The sequence below is a fragment of the Manacus vitellinus genome, unplaced genomic scaffold (assembly GCF_001715985.3).
Source record: "Manacus vitellinus isolate BGI_N305 unplaced genomic scaffold, ASM171598v3 scaffold_5_pilon, whole genome shotgun sequence".
NCBI lineage: Eukaryota > Metazoa > Chordata > Aves > Passeriformes > Pipridae > Manacus > Manacus vitellinus.
In genome coordinates this window covers 15,539,750-15,556,625 of record NW_021940682.1, presented here as the reverse complement: position 1 = coordinate 15,556,625, position 16,876 = coordinate 15,539,750, and the positions used below count along the sequence as shown (strand labels likewise).

The 16,876-nt window shown below is 44.4% G+C and overlaps 2 protein-coding genes across 7 annotated transcripts in view; one reads left to right on the top strand and one right to left on the bottom strand.

Moving 5' to 3' along the window:
* The window catches only part of LOC103764642 (3-mercaptopyruvate sulfurtransferase), an 11,882-nt gene extending 10,418 nt beyond the window's left edge, over window positions 1-1,464 (bottom strand). For 3 of the 4 annotated variants that reach the window (XR_001921696.2, XM_018080346.2, XM_008931566.3), the window contains exons 1-3: window positions 1,213-1,312; window positions 871-949; window positions 387-460 (exon numbers count right to left, since the gene is read on the bottom strand). Coding sequence is in view for 3 of the 4 variants with exons in the window: in XM_018080346.2 (XP_017935835.1) it covers window positions 387-427 (41 nt within the window). In the remaining variant the exon portion in view is untranslated. Of the gene's footprint in view, window positions 1-386; window positions 461-870; window positions 950-1,212; window positions 1,313-1,343 lie in introns of those variants that run through there. The other variant, XM_018080345.2, reaches the window with a different exon arrangement.
* An 8,126-nt stretch (window positions 1,465-9,590) lies between these two features.
* On the top strand, window positions 9,591-15,169 carry TEX33 (testis expressed 33). Of its 3 annotated transcripts, XM_018080347.2 has the most exons (5): window positions 9,591-10,056; window positions 11,570-11,758; window positions 13,288-13,435; window positions 14,682-14,792; window positions 15,001-15,169. In XM_018080347.2, exons 2-5 carry the CDS (start codon window positions 11,639-11,641, stop codon window positions 15,084-15,086), a joined length of 465 nt encoding a protein of 154 aa, XP_017935836.1. In that variant the 5' UTR covers window positions 9,591-10,056; window positions 11,570-11,638; the 3' UTR covers window positions 15,087-15,169. The 3 variants fall into 3 exon arrangements, 2 of the variants coding, with proteins under 2 accessions (XP_017935836.1, XP_029819483.1); XM_029963623.1 differs by lacking the exon at window positions 9,591-10,056 and having other exon boundaries at window positions 11,222-11,758; XR_001921697.2 differs by lacking the exons at window positions 9,591-10,056; window positions 11,570-11,758 and adding an exon at window positions 12,653-13,001.
* Window positions 15,170-16,876: the final 1,707 nt, after the last annotated feature.

The window sequence follows — 16,876 nt, the reverse complement described above, 5'->3', positions numbered from 1 at the left end:
CTGGTGGATGTTCCGGGCCTTTGGGCACAAGGAGGTCTCTGTACTAAACGGTGGCTTCAAGAACTGGGTGAAGGAGGGGCACCCCGTCACGGCAGAGGTCAGCCAGCCCACCCCTGCTGTCTTCAAGGCCAGGCTAAATAGGGCCCTGGTGAAGACTTTTGAGGAGATGGTACAGAACGTGTCATCCATAAAGTTCCAGGTGGTGGATTCCCGCCCTGAGGGCCGGTTCCGGGGGACCGAGCTGGACCAAGGTAATGGAGGTGGGAGTGGCACCTGCCCCAGAGCAGGATGAGTGTCAATACTAGTCTGGGTGTAACAGCTCCTGGCAGCTGGCAAACAGATTTTCCTAATGCACAGGCATACCTCACCCTGACTTGTTGATTTACCTTAAAGGATCCGCAGTTGAGCGTTCAGATCCCAGTGCCATCACAGAATGCTTTTGTTGCAGTTGGCTATGAAGCTGTAGGAGGAAATAGGAGAAGAGGGCTGCAGTCATTTGGTTCCAAGATCCTCCATCCCACACACTGCAGAAGTTTATCAGTCAGAATGCAAACATGAGAGCTGAGAGCTCCCAGGGGATTGTTCAGGGTCCTATCTACCACCAGCAGACACACAAAACCTATCAGTATTCATACAGGCACCTCTCACCATAATGAATGCACCAGCAAAAGCCAAGGTTTTAGGTAATACAGTAACCCAAGGGACATTCTTCTTATCACTCTGATTCCCAGCAAATAGATAACTTGCCTGAGCTGATCTTTGTTCTTTGGCTTAACTAAGAAAAGCCCAAAACCTTTACCAAATGTATGGAGTGTCAGCCTCTCTCTTTTGGATGCCCCAAGTTACAGGAACAAAAATTGATTTTGTTACCTTGGTCAAACACTGGATGCACAAGCAGCAGGGGTGGGAGAAATCCTGCGCAGTGGGGACAGCTGGTACAGCAACGTGCCTGGAATGAAATTCAAGTTGGTTGGTAAAGGAGACCCTTGCTGTGTAATTTAAGCCTTGGTATATCCCAGAATAACTTCTCCAAAAGGGTGGAAAAGAAACTTCCCTGACTGACCGTTCCGGAGGCACTCCGGCAGTCACACTCCCACCACCAGAGACTTTACCTGCTGGAACTAAAGCCCCTTTGCAGCAGGCAGCTCCAGTGAACCAACAGATGCCCTGCTTGACCCCTTACACATACCACACTCACACAGGTTTCCTTACCGGCTCAACCCTGGGTTTCCCTTAGCGAAGTCTCAAAAGTCTAGTTCCATAAAGCATAGTAACACAGAAACAGTTTGAGCTGGTGCCTCCGAGGAGAGAGCACAAACAAAGGAAACACTGGACTTTAATACCTTCACAGCCGAAGCATGACAAAGTCTTGGCTCTTCCTCCAGTGTCCTCGGTTCCTGCTGTGTCTCTGAGTGTCCGGTCGCCTGGCTGGCACCACAGGTCCCCGTGCCCTTTTTTGTGCAAAGGATCAGTGCCAGTTCATGGCCTCTTGCCTCGGGCTTCCACCACCTAGAGCTCAACCTGCAGCTGACACTGCAGGTGCACATCAAGCTACTTGCACTGAATGCATTCCTCAGTAAGGGAATCACAGAAATGGTTTAAAAAAGGAATGCAGAGGTTTTAGAAGAAAGCACAGAAAAGCTCAGCAGCAGCTGCTGAGTCTGAGCAGAGCCCAGTGCTGCTGGAGCTGGCATGCTGTGGGCTTCTGCAATCCCCAGGCAGTGCTGCACTGCTGCCCTGCAGGTTGTTGGCATTCTGTTCTGGCTGTTTACTTAGTGTGTGCTGCTGTACAGCCTGTCAGTGTGACACCATGTCCTGAAATAAATTCCTGCATCCGCACCTCAGGAGTGTTTGGCTGTAAATGACTCTGCACGTGGTTTGCCCAAATGTCTCCAGTGAGACAAGTGTCTGTGCAAGACAATGTGGAAGGTGAGAAAGGTAATGGGAGTGATAGAAGACAGTGTTGCAGGGTGAAAGGGGGAATTAGGCTTATTCTATTTCTACATTCTATAGACAACAGATTAGCATTAGCAAAGGCATATAGTGCTTTTGGAAAACTCCATAAAAGAGTATGGCGTAATAAACATGTGAAGAAAAGCACCAAGATCAGTGTTTACAAACCATAGTGTTGTCTACTCTCTTATACGGTTCCGAATCATGGGTCATCTACCACCACCACCTGCGTCTCCTAGAACGCTTCCATCAACGCTGCCTCTGTACAATCCTAAACATCCACTAGTCAGATTATGTGACCAATACATCTGTTCTAGAACAAGTAGCAGTCACTAGCATTGAGGCCATGTTGCTGAGAATTCAGCTGCGCTGGGCAGGGCACGTCTCCAGGATGAAGGACCACCGCCTCCCTAAGATCCTGCTCTATGGTGAACTTGCCTCCGGATGCCGCAAGAGAGGAGCCCCGAAGAAAAGATACAAGGACTCCCTGAAACAACATCTCAGCCTCAACCACATTGATCATCATAACTGGTCTACTCTGGCCTCAAATCGGGAGGCCTGGAGACACACCATCTACAACGCTGCCGTTTCCTTTGAGAACGCACGCAGGATCACTCTCGAGGAGAAAAGGCAACGCAGAAAGAATCGTATCCTGCTGAATACACCACCTAAGGAGTCTTTCTGCTGTGCCTTTTGCAATCGGATATGTCTATCTCTTATTGGCCTCATAAGTCACCAGCATGCCTGTAACAAATGTGGATAGAGCCTTCCCAAATCTTCGTTCGCGAAGCCTAGCCATGATTTCTACATTCTACTTCTTCGCCTACTGCAGCCCATCAAAGTGAAGGTTACATTTTAACCCCAAGATGTGAGTAAAATGCTCCTTGCTGGGAGCTGGTGGATTTTGTGTTCCCTTTCCCAAAGCAGGGGTTGTCACCAGGTGACAAATACCACAGCCCCAACAGCATCTCCAAAACAGATTTTTCCTTTGAAATGAGTCAGCATGAAACAGTTTATTTGAGGTGGTCCAGTTTTGCTTCCCACAGCAGATCTAGCAGGATAAGCTCTCCAGCTGCAGCTGCTGGTTCCACAGGAGCTTGACAGCCTTCTGGACCAGGCTATCCAGTATCTGAGCATCAGCCAGCCCTGGGTAAAAGACAGCGCTTACACCTAAAAGAGCAATTTGAAATCAATGCTGATTAATTGCAGGGGTCATCAAATCAGGGAGGGTGCAATTTAGAGAAGAAAAATGGTCATCAGGTTAAGGAACTTGGTGTCTTCTCGGGTGATTTCAGTTTAATTATTGCCTCAGTTCTTGACTTCCTAATTAAGTCAATTAATCTCTCCAGCTCCGTGAACTCCATCTCTAGAAGAGGCTAATTGCAGCTGATTCTTTTACCTCTTTGGTTTTTCAGTTCTTTGTGGTAAGAATTAATTGTTCCCATTTTATTTTTATGCAGCAGCTACCTTGCTGGGATTAAGACCTCTGTAGCGGTAAAGATAAGCCATAATACATGGCTAATTTTTGGTTGCTGGGAAAAGCTTACCTCAGTTGCCCAAGTGGAGAAAAAATGGATGTTTCTGTAAGCCAGGTCTCATAGGTCTTAAATGCAGGTGTTGCTTTGGTTGTTCGTGCGTGGTGTGCAGCATAAGCCTGTCAGATGTGCACTCCTGACCTACGCGCCGAGTAGTTAATGGTGTCCCTGCACAGTGCTGTGTTTCTGGAGGAACTAACGACCCAGAGGCAGATGATAAAAGTAATTACAGGATGGTTACCAGTGCTGGCCCTCTCTGAGCGCTGGGCACTGAAAACTGATGAACAAGAATTACAGCTAAACAAATGCATACAGAAGAGTTGTGAATTTCTGCATTCCTTTACAGACATCTGAGAAAAGAGGGGAAAGTTGCCAGGCAAGAAGTCCATCCTCTAAAAAAGAAAGCAAACCCAAAACAATTTCATGAGCTTCTATGTGCTTTTCTTCTCATTCTCAGCCCTGGGGTTGTCCTTATCTCCCTTCTGCATACAGAACTCTTCAGATTTTGCCCATTTTCCCAGCTCTCAGTCCTGCCTCCCCCAAACATAAAGCTTTTGCTCAGCTTGAACGTTCAGTGGGAGTGAGAATGAAATGTAGCTTTTTTTCCCCTCTCTTCTCCGAGAGGAGTCTGCAGTTGAGAGTGGGCTGGCTCTACCTTTGCCATGTAGTAATACTTGAGGCACAACAATGGAGAGTGAGAGACTTCATCAAAGTCTGTTTCAACCCACAGGAACCTATGAGGACTCTCAGGGAGCAGGCCAGGACCAAGCCTAAAGTGTTCCTTACAATGTGTTCATTGTAGATTAGACAAGATCAGTAATTGTCCCTTCCAGGAAATATCATTTGATGGAAGAGAGAGATAAACAAGTGAAGAGGTCAATAACTAACAACCCCAGGTTTGGGGGTGAAAACTGGAATATTTATTGAACACACGCTTCACAATATAAGGGTTTTGGGGGCAGGACATGTTAATGAGGAGGAGGGGTTATGCTAACTAGGGGATGGATTATGCCAACTAGAGGATTACACAATTTTCTGCTACAGTTACACAGTTGGTTAATGTTTTCCCTTAGCTAGGACCACATGGGGAAAAGAACAAAGAGGTTTCTACGTGGTCTGATAACATCATCACAAAGTCTTTCCATATCTTGCTGAAGGAGACATGACAATCAACATAGTTAAATATCAATAGGTCTTGTGAGGAAGTTCCTCAGAGTAAGGAGTTTCTCCCAGCTCCTGCAGTCCATGGCCTGCTACATAATCCTTTTCTGCTGATATGCGAGTTTCAGATTGCTACAAACAAGGAGGCAAGAGAGGAAGCATTTGGAAAAGAACAGCTATCTGCAGCCAGCACACTCCAAAACCACAGGGAATTAAATATGGACAGAGCATATATTTTACCTCTTTGACATTAAAAAATTCCATCTGGAGCTTTCATTGCAAAGGGAAGGCTGGAGAGGAGGGGCTGTAGTCTTAGCTAGATAAATAGCCAACAATAAAAACTACATGTAAGCAATGAGTCTAACAGATGTGGAAAAGGGGATTAAGTATTGAAGAAGATAACATATTACAGGTTACAAATTGTGAGGAAGGATTGCCAGACACCAAGCTGAGTGAGACTTGGCAAAAGGACTTAAAACAAATACAAAAACTTCTGGAACAAAGTGAATAAAAAGAGAACATGGAGAGAAAGAAAAAATAAGGTTGCTATGCAGTTAACAGGGGTTCCAGGTAAAAGATTATTTGTGTATAGTCTCAGGATTATACTGAGTCTTGAGTCTGTGCTACCGTGTTTTCTTCTATCCTAAAGATAAGTCTTCAGAAGGAGAGCAGATATAAGGGGAAATAAGTTTAAATTATTTTTTATAAAGAGAGAGTGTAACCAGAAGATATCCCCATGCTCAAATCTGTGAGGCAGCTGATCTCTATCCCAAATATGTGTCAAAAATTAGTTGTGTGACATTGCAACTCCATGAGGCAAGAATTTGATACATTTAATCAGAGAATGGTTCTGTAGGATAGAAACACTAGCAAAGGGCATATTTTGGATAGGAGATACAGCACAATCTAGTCAGCTGTTGGACTATTACCCTAACATGGATAGACTAGAAGGCTTTCAAAAAACACTTCAAGAAAAATTATTTTAAATGCAGGCAAATTTGAGTAAAATACCTTGGTAAACACTCCCTGCAGCCAAGGGCTTTATTTCCTTGCCGGCAGAATTGATTGGCTAGATAAGAAAAATGGGAACATGCATGTCTGGAAGTTATGTCTGATCTTTTCTTTCAGCCATTGGAAGCACCTACAAGGTAGCATTGTTCCATTTGGACTTCATTAATACTTTGGACATGACATTAGAGGGGCAGTTATTAGTTCAATATAAGGAGATGGCCAATAGCACAAGTACTGTTAGATTTTTAAAAAATTTGACTGGAAAGGAGATAAGGGAGATAAGCTTATGCTGAAAGGAGATCTGTGGGGCTGGAAATTGCCAGCATGGTCCCATTATTATGCTTCTGTGTTTTATTTCATGTTTTTCTGAATCATCAAGGCGCTGAAAATAGGGGGTTGCTATTGAAATGTGCTGCTGGCATAGCCTTGGGAAGGTCTTAATGGTCATATGGGGAATATTATGAAGTGGCACCTGCAAATATAGAAGTGACAGGAAGTATAACACTACGCAGAGTTGGGTGCTTAGTAGCCCAAAACACTTAACTACTTATGTTTGTCTTACGCGCTGAAGACCCACGTTTGGAAGCAATAGAAGATGATAAGACTTGAATGCAAGAACCTCAGATGCAATTTAACCTTGGTAATAGCAATCATTAACCTCCTGTCTACCAATTATGATGCTAGGAAATGTCACTTCCTTATCCAGAAGCCTAGTGGACACCTAGAACTGTTCCTAGGGTGGCCAAAGCAGAGAAAAGCATATCTAACAGGCTCTTACTGGGTTTAGGCTGAGGACGTGAGGTTGTTGAGAGTGCTGAGGGCTTACCATCAGTCTATTGGAGCAATAGCAGAAGGGGGAAAAGGCTATTTCAGCTGTAGGGCAGTGTTAGCTCAAGGATAAATGGTGTATGGACTGACCGTGATGAAGTAAATATTGAAAATCACTATTCCTCCTCACATGAGCAAGGAGGTGCCTCAGTGGGAAGTTTTGTGACAAGAATCCAAACTGTTTCTGAGATAGATGCTTTTTTTGAGAGGGAGCCTATAAAGTGATCACTGTAGTAGCTGGGACCCAGGCTCTCTAGTCCTAGTGTTCCTTTCTGGAGTTTCTAAGGGTGACTGCAAGAATCTGGCATGGAGTATGCCCTGTCTGAGGCAGGAGCAGATGTATCCTCTCCCCTGTTAAGATCCCAGCTGCATCCAGCCTTGCCTTCCAGACCTGTGTTTCTCTGCTCTTGACCTAGCAGAGAGAGATGATGAAACTTTCTCAACCACTCAAAAGCACTTCTTAGGCAGCCCAAGGGATTGTGGTTGTGCAGTTTCAGCTCTGTCTTTCAGCTGAACACCCACATAGATGAGTAAATGCAGTTTCTACAGAATTCCCTATCTTTCAACCGCAGAGTGCAAGCACTGGTCTCTGACTCCAACAGAGTTTTGAATCTCTGGAGCAAGGAAGTCTCCCTACAGATCAAAATCAAAACTGCTCTAAAATGAGAGTGTTCTTTTCAGATCTGCTCAGCTCCTACCCAAAGAGTTCTTTAAGGGTGATGAGTTGTCACAGCAATCTCCAATAAGAGAGGGGTACAGACCTATTTTAAGGTGTGTGAACAGGCTAGACAGGTGATAATGACCGTGGTACCTGGGTCACCTAGGACCTGAATCGATGGCCCAGCAAGCTTCTTTGAGTAAGAGTTCCCTTTGAGCAAGAGTTCTCTTCTAGTTCAGACTCCAGGACTTCCTGATCTCAGTTCACTTCCCAGTGCCCTAGGATGGTGTGAGAGCATTGTTCTGTGATTCACAGACTTGTCTGTATTGGGGCAATCACTGGTACTGCAGCAGAGCCCCACAGAAATTCCTTGCTGAATGACGGGGTCGGGAGCATTCACTCTGTGGGAGACTGGTAGCCTAACCCAGGCTTTCTCTAGTAAGAAGCTTTGCAGTCTGAGAACTACATACGACGTTTTCTCACACTCAGGTTTTATTTCCTCTCTGTCATACAGACACTATATTGATAAGTGAGTTTTGCAGTTCTCTGTACTGAAGTGATAAACTTGTTTTCTGAAACTGGAAAAATGTGGTGAAAGCATCGGTCCAAAACACTGTCTCTAATTTTTTTTTTTCCTTTTAGATGTTAGTCCCTGTAGAAGTCAGCAGTTTTTCTCCTGACTTCTCTCAGTAATGCTAAACACTTCTGAAGGATGCATGAGGTGACTACTAGACAACTGTGCCATATTTCTAAAGCACTCAGGGTGGATGAATCAAGAGACAAAGAGGAGCCATCTGGAATAGGGAGAGAACTTGTGAAGCTGACTCAGGACATCTTTGGTTGTCTTTAGGCTCTGTCTTTGTCCAGCAGAGCAAAATTCCCCTCCTCGATACGCTACCAAAGCCCTGTTTTCTCTATATCTCGTCATGTCATGACATCAGTCTGCATGAATGATGAGACTGCAGTGTCATTATGATGTGTGATGTCAATCTCTGACTAGGTATAGTTTAGAATCATTTGTGACACATTTCCTGCCCCAGTCTCTTCTCCTGACATCAGTTACCCTGGTGACTTGGGCAACTGGAAAGCTGTCAGTGAAATAGATTACTATGTAAGTAACTTTCTCAGGGTTGTCTCATTAGAAGTTCAAACCTAGCAAGGAATCATTCCCCAAAATGCATTTTCAACGTAATATATAGTTTTTCTGGCTCCAGCAAGGCTTGATCCAAAGCCTCTCAAAATCAGTGGAAAAGCTTCTATTGATTAAGCCTATAGTGACAGAGTTTGTATTTGAAGGGCATGATGACAACCTTATCCATCATATTTTTTTATCTGCTTCTCTCTAAAGACTTTATTTTGAAATGCAGCTTTCAACTTGCCTGAAGTGGTCAACTATACCAGCAGAAAAACATAACCCATGCTGATTTCATCCATAGAGTGGATAAAAAGTGATACAAAATCTGACTTCTCACTTCTCTGACCCCATTGTCCCAGGACAGCTGCCTCAGCAATAACATAACTGACTTTAAAGTTGCTTTATGATTTACTGTGATTTCTGTTATTTACTTTTCTGAAATATGATTTTAAGGTGACACAGAAATAAACTGTGAACATATAACTGCTTTCACAAATTCCACGTAGAGACCATGCTTCCTGCTTCTGAAAACTGTTTCTATGCACTGCTAGCATACTTGGGGAAGCTCAAAAATGCGCTGCTGCATTCATCTTTACATAGATGCCTATAATGCCTTTGTTAGAGCTTTTTCTGTGTTGGTTCTTTGATTCCTGTCATGTCTAGGGCTTTGTCAGATTTCTACTTCTCACTGCTTTCAGTGGGGAAAGAGTTTGCTAAATATTCTGGAAGCTTTGACTTCAGCAAAGTTGAATAATCATTGTCCTCCTCCTTTTAGCCCTGTACTGCTTTGCATCTTCATCATCAAGTGAAACAAACGAGTCTGTTGGAGAGAGTGAAAGTATCTGCAGTGATGCCTCTTTAATATCTCTTTCTTGAACATCTTTCACCACCTACATTAGTGTGTCCTTGCTCACATTTCCTTTTCCTGTTTATTCTTGCAGGGCTGGAATCCGGCCACATCCCTGGTGCTGTGAACATACCCTTCCACTCATTCCTATCCGAAACCGGACATGAGAAGAGTATTGAGGAGATCCAAGAAATATTCCGTGCGAAGAAAGTGGATCTCTCAAAGCCACTGACGGCCACATGCCGCAAAGGTGTCACGGCGTGTCAGATTGCCTTGGCAGCCTTCCTGTGTGGCAAGCAGGATGTGGCTGTTTATGATGGTTCCTGGTCAGAGTGGTTCCACCGTGCCCCACCACACTACAAGGTCTCTGAGGTGAAGCGCAACAAGGCCTAGAGGGAGAGCTTTGTCTTGGGCAGTGAGATCTGGCAGCTTTTTCCAGCCCAGAGTAAGGTGAAAGGGAGGAGATAGAAGTAAGGAAAAAATATGCTGATTTGTATTTTGAAAATTTTTCGAAGAATGATCAGTAGATTTCTATTAATCTTCTGGGTTTTCTCAATTAATAAAATCTAAGATGATGCATCTGTGAATATATTGAACTCTTCTCTGTTACCTGTAACATGCTTGTGCTGAGTGGGAAAAGCACCTTTGCAACATGAAGGAGAGTTACACAATTCCCTGGAGACTATCAGAAATTCCAGTGGCCTGATGAGAGTTCGAGTCAGGAGCAGGATGAATGAAAAGTCAGGGGCTGAAATATTGGACTGGATGCGGGACACGGGAGGGTCAAGCAATGGTTCTGTCATTAACTCAGTGTAAGACTTTTTGCCAGCCCAATCTCTTCCCATTTGTAATGTGGAAAATGGGGGTGCCTTCCACATGCCAACTAGATCCAACCCATCAGGACGTGTGTTACCTTGCTGGCGTTCAGGTAAGGCACATCACAGAGGAACTTCCCAGCCCACTGATTATTACTTCTACTGGTTTTCCAGATAGGCAGCAATGAGGTCCCAACAAGAAGGCTGCAAACAATCAAGAGGGACCTCAGGGTCTTGGCTCAACAGATCAAGGGATCTGGAGTACAAGTTGTGTTCTCTTCCATCCTGCCAGTTGCAGGGAATGATGGGGCAAGAAACTGGGAGATCATGTAGAGGAATACCTGGCTTTGAGACTGGTGTTACCAGCAGAGTTTTTGTTTTTTTGATCGTGGGTCAGTTTATACAACATGGAGCCTGCTGACAATAAATGGGGTTGTCCTGTCTCAAAGGGGGAAAAGGATCTTAGCTCAGGAGTTAGAAGGGCTTATTGAGAGAGCTTTAAGCTAGATTGGAAGGGGGAAAGGGACAAAACCAAGCTTGCCAGTGATAAGCAATGGGGTGGCATGCCAAAACTTGAGGAAGTAAGATCCCTCGGTCTGCTCCATGAGGTGTCAGCTACAATGAACCACACTCAAAATGTTTCTACCAATGCATACAGCATGAGGAACAAACAAGCAGCTTGAACCTTTGGCCCAGTCCCAGAGATACGACATCATTGGCATAAATGAAACTTAGAGGATGAGTCCTGTGACTGAATGTTGGATGTTTACAGGCTCTTCAGGAGGGATAGGCAGGGCAGGTGAGGTTGAATATGAGTCAGCAGTACTCTGGCAGCCAGGAGGGCCAACCTTGTCCTGGGGGGGCATCAGGCAAAGCATCGCCAGCCGGTCAAAGGAGGGGATTGTTCCGCTCTGCTCTGCACTGGGGCAGCCTCACCTTGAATATTGTGTGCAGTTTTGGGCACCACAACAATGTTAGGGAGCATCCAAAGGAGGGCAACAAAGATGGTGAAGGGTCTAGAGGGGAAACCATATGAGAAGTGGCTGAGATCACTTGGCTTGTTCAGCCTGGAGTCTACAACTTTCTCTTGATGGGAAGCGGAAGGGCAGGCACTGATCTCTTCTCTCTGGTGACCAGTGACAGGACCTGAGGGAATGGCATGAAGCCATGTCAGAGGAGGTTTCGGTTAGATATTAGGAAAAGGTTCTTCACCCAGAGGGTGATCCGTCACTGGAACAGGCTCCCCAGGGAACTAGTTATGGCACCAAGTCTGACAGAGTTCAAGAAGCATTTGGGCAACATTTTCAAGTACATAGTATGATTCCGGGGGCTGCCCTATACAGAGCCAGGAGTTGGACTTCAACAATCCTATTGAGTCCCTTCCAACTCAGGTTATTCTATGATTCTATGATTTTCCTTCCTCTCTGATCAGGGTCAGGAGCTCACGTGAAGCATTTGGAGATGCTAGAAGATCCAATTCTGCTGACATACAGTCTTGTTGATTATCGTGACTGTGTTAGGAGAGTCTCCAAGAAATCCTGTGTGTGATGTGAACTTCTGGGTACAGGTATTTCATGAGACATGGACCTTTTACTCTGCTCCTTGTTTGTTTTTTCAATCTGCCAGGATAATCCTTTACACCATGTGGATTCTGTTTCCCATGGAGAGGGAGCTCATAGCTCATAGAAGGAGGGAATGCTGTTCCCCAGCAACCATCTCTACTCTTCAGTTTCCATCCCACCTCTACACCTGGACTTCAGCAGGACCTACCTGCTTGTACAAATCACTGTGACATCACCAGGGATCATGGACCAGGTGAGATAGGTAGTTATGGAAGAGGCTTTTCCTCTTGGTAAATCATGGATCATTCCTTTTAAAAAAAAAATCCAGTCTCATTTTGACATTCATGGGGCTCCTCAGGTCTGAAAAGTCAATGAAACCTCCTCATATTTTGGACACCCAGTCAAATGTGGAAGGCATATGAAACCACTCTTGGCCACACCTGGTGGCTGGTGAGAATGGCCAGTTCCTACACCTATCTGAGGAGGTTAGTTTTCTACCTCAAAAGACAGCTCCCTCTTCCTCCAAGGCTGCATGTCAAGAAAGTCAGAGTGTTAGGCTATGCTAAATCTTTCGTTCAGAAAGAAAGATCAAGTTTAACCATTTTTAGCTCTTTGATCAAGATATGTCTTTTCTAATTGATTGTCTATTGCCCGTCACAGGATTGGCTTAGCAAAGGAATAAGACATACTTCTTGTGACTTCTGTTATTGAGAAGGATGGTAAAATGACCTTAAAGTCCTTCTTGGCATCAAGATGTAGGAGTCTCTGAGCGGTGCTTTGACTTTGGACCCTCGGAGTCAGAAGCAAACCAAGAAGCATGACAATAACATCATATACAGTTACAAACTAGAAAGTAGGAACAGTTTCAGGCTTCAGTGTCATTTTGTCCAGGAGTAACTGGGAAAAGGAAAGTTATTGATGAATGGGATTTGGGAAATAGGCACATTGCCTCACTACACAAAAATTCTGCTTTGTTGGAAGAAATGGGAGAAGAGGAGGAATTTCTACATTAGCAGACTGTAAAGTTCTTTCCACTGAATATAGTAATAATAACAAACAGACCTGGTTTTGTTTTACGTAGGAGGTGGAAGTTAACACAGCAGTTTATTTAGCAGCACAGATTCCTGCACTTTGATCATGTGTAACTGTATGGTTCTTCTTTAAAAAGAATCAACAGTGATAGAGAAAAGAAGCAGATTGTGCCCTGTGAGTTAGGACTGGCTTCCTCTCTTCATCTCTTGTGGCCCTGTTCTTTTTGTGGAAGAGGATCTGTCCCTTAATACCTTTGCAGAGCATGCAGCACTGACTCCTGGAGTCTGACTAATACAGTAACTTCAGCTTCAGGATCCCAATATCGTATAAGACATGCTGTTGCAAAGAAGTGACACAGTGTAAAACCCAAGCTGGTGGTGGTTCAAGTCAGCCTTGGTGAAGCACTAGGCTTCCTACCCCTCTGGCTGATGTCTTCATTCCAATGACTGCCTCAAGAGCAGAAGGTAAGCCTGTATATCATGTCCTGAGCTAATTTGACAAATCCAAACATACATCCCTACCTGATCCAGATCCCATTTGAACTGCTGCTAGTGCCAGCAGACTCACAATTACCATATTTATCACCATGGGCCATGGCTTCAGTTTTAACAGCACTAAGGGAGACTCAAGGATAGACCCAGGTCTCAGGGATTAATCATAGCTCAGAGAGCTATGCAGGGGCGGAAATGCCAGGAGTTTGCACTTAGGAAATGTGGAATGACAGTGGTTCTCTGTTGTTTGTGTTTTCAGCAACATCAAGCTCAGTGCAATGCAGATTTAGACACAGGACAGAAAAGACTCACTGACTGTACTGAAGTGACAAAAAAGTCCTTGGACTGGACATCTCTTTCAGATTACGAGCAGCTGGGTTACAACCTGAGATCAAATCTCTTCCAAGGTGAGGGGACACACATGCCTATCCCTGACCTTCAAAGCTGATTCCATCTACACTTTGCCAAGACTCAGGGCAGCCACATTGCTATGTGCAGACATCTGACTATAGGTGATACTCACTTTCTCTGCTTATTCCTTCTATCCGCAGTCACTGCTTTTCCAGACTGTGGTACTTGAGGAAACAGAATCTAGATCCTCCCATTCTATTCTATGTATCCTATCCCTTTCTTTTCATTCACTCTTTTTTTTCCAAGATGTGAAAAGCAAACATGAGTCATGACTCTTGTCCTCCATTTTCAGACCTGTCCAAATGGACACCATTTGCAATTCAATGTCCCCTGTCATCTCCAGTTGCTAGTTATCTCCAGTTCCAGTTTATTTCTCTTCAAGACTTTAGAGATGTGGGGCTCTGAAATATCTTGCCCAAACCTCTGTTTCCAAGGTTCCCCAGGATCCTTCCATCAAAACAAATATTGGAAACTGAGCAATCATCCCATTTTGTTACCATCATATCCAAGAAACTCTGAAATAATTGTCTGTGATTCTAGTTTCTCATGTACCAGCATAAGACACATTCCTTTTCCTTGTACAGTACGTTCCATGTCAAGACCTTGCTGGGTATTGAAGACTGCATTGTCCTCGGTTTGTGTAGTCACACAGAAAGGAAGGACATCTTTCCTCAGGGAGCTCAAAATCATTATTGTCAAGAAAAAGGTGTGATAAAAAGAAAGGTGAAGTGGAAAGGATGAGAGATTAAAATAAAGCCCCCTCGTGGCTAAAAGTCAAGAGGGGATGAATACAGAAGTCACAGTTGGGAATTATCTGTCAAGTATTGTGGCAGAAAAGGGGATCAAGAAGGGCTGGAGTGTTAAGATGGTAGTTTTTTTGTGGAGTTGTGCTGCTGAGTAGGAAGCTACTCACGTGAATGAGGAGATTCAACATGAGGTAAGTGGGCACTCGACTAAAGAAGAAAGGGCACTGGGATACAAATAAAGATGATACCTTACAGCAACCTCTGTGTGTATCTCATACTTGAGGATGAAAAGCAGATAAATTGGCAAACACAAGCTCCCTCCTGGGTGATGATGAAGCTGTTGTTCAGCACTAGTCACAGACCTGGTCAAAGGTACTGCAGTCAACACATGCCTTTTCTTCAGCCCTTGAAACTGCTGGTGTTGCTCCCCTGATCAATTCCAGGACTGCAGTAGGGTGATTTCTGCATACAATTCCTTATTTGCTGTTCCTTGCAGGTGGCCCACTGAAGAGCCGAAGCTTGATGAGAGATTCCTACACCCCTGATGTAATTCAGAAGGCAATCAGAGATCCCAAAAATTGGCATGGAAGGAGGATTTATGAGCTAGGTATGGCTTCTGCAGGAAAAGTACCTTTCTAAATTCCTTAGATGGGTGCTGCTTCTGCCAAGGACAATGAATGGGTTTGGGCAAAGTCACAAGAGGACTAAAAATTAGCATTTTAAGAAGAGAGGAGCTCTGCAGCTAGAATAATCCTTGGGGTATAATAGCGCTAGGAAGGAGGCTGTATCTGAACTATGATTTGCCTTCTTTACAGGGAAATGGTATGAGAAATATTTCCTAGATCTTAACGTGCAGAAAGCAATGAAGGACAAATACGGGGATAAAAAAGGCAAGCCTTAGAAGATGAAGGTTGAAGACTGGAGTGCATTCAGCAAGTGATCTTTTTCCTCAGCCATCTAATAAACCTCCATGTAAAACCTGAACCCATTGCTTGCTAACTGTCAACAGCAGGTTTGTTGCTGATTCTCTCTTGCCCTCTCTATTAGAGTATCTCCAGGGAGAGTAATGCAAGATAAATTTGAATATAAATGCAAAAAAAACCAAAACACTTTGTTGGTCACTAGTACAGCAGGAATGATTGGTGTGTGAGGCACATACCTTTGCAGAGGGATGTGGTGGTGAGAGAAGCCCATATAGAAATTCATCTACTCAGCACCTAAGTTGGAGTAGGACCTGTGAGCGGTGTAAGAGGGTGACGGTGGAAGGGGTGCATGTGTGTGTGTGAGAAAACTCATGTTTGCCAGAAGATTTGTGATGCGTGGACAGCTGCCCCAGCAGTCCAGAGAGAAATACAGAGGATGCACTGGGAACAAACCAAAATTGCCCAAGGACCTGAGTGCTGTCTACCTCTCTCACTGAAGACTAGAAAGCTCCCGCACAGGAAAGCTTCAGATCTGTGTGTACAGGGCAGCTAGACACACCAGAAGAACCAGCTCCTTATTGATACTTCCAGGGTGAATTTGGGCTCTCTTGCCAGAAGGGCACCAAACCATGTCCACTTAATAACCTGGGCACGGCTCTGTGTGATTGGCACCCTACATGGGGTAGGCAAGGAAGGTTTTCTGCACACCATTCTAATTCTGTTGTTATATCTGTCACATGGAGGATTTCAGGGAGCAGCAGTAATGTGTGAAAGCAAATGGAAATTCAGTTGAGAAGAGGAGGCATCAGTGCATTCACTAAAGCCCACACTAATTGCAGGCCAAGCAAATGAAAAACCAAACAACAGTTTATCCCACCTAGAGAGAATAGGAAAGCTGCAAGAAGCTTCTCCAATCTGCAAATCACCCCACAATGTGCACGGACCCTTACTGAAGCTCTCATAAGCCTTACTTGTCTCTGACAGCCCTTTCCCTAACTCAAAGATAAATGTCTCTCAGAGAGAAACATGTCCACCATACAGTCTGTACAGTCTGAAATTCAAGAGTGTATTTGGACAGTAAGCAAGGACCACACAAGGGCTTGAATGATACAGGACATGCAGGGTCTTTAGAGCTTCCTGATGTGTTTTTCTCACAAGTTTAATGGTCCTTATTGCAGGATTCTGCCTCCCAGCTCCAAAGTGTAGCAGTTTGGTGCGGCAATCACAAAGTACATTTCTGGGAATAGCAATGCCCTGATCTTTCCCATCTGGTCCTAAGCTTTTCACACTTTAAAAGATTGATGCTTTGCTCCCTGATATGAACTGTGTTGGGATAGAATTAGGATTGTTATTTCACCATTGGCTGGTGATTAGATAACAATATGCTGACTTTGTTAAAGTAGTGAAGGAGGTTAAAATTTAATATAATAATCAAGCGATAATCATTTTCCACCGCCAATAATTAACCATTTGGACTTCTGATATTTCCAGGCACATGTCCAAGCCTTTGAAATTAAGGAAACTGGCCAAACGGCAGCTTGTAGAAACCTCCCTATGGGTTTGCTTTGTACATCAGTACTAACTGGCTCCTGCCTGAGTACACGCCACACTAGCTCCGGCTGAAAAAGCGCAGCTCTGTAGGAACAGCCTGTTCTCTGTGTTGCAGCCAGCTCTGATGGCCAATATAACTCCAGGTACATAATAAACGCTGTCTTCTGAGACCACAGCAGGTCCTAATCCAGAAAACATGGAGCTGAGCAGAAATCTA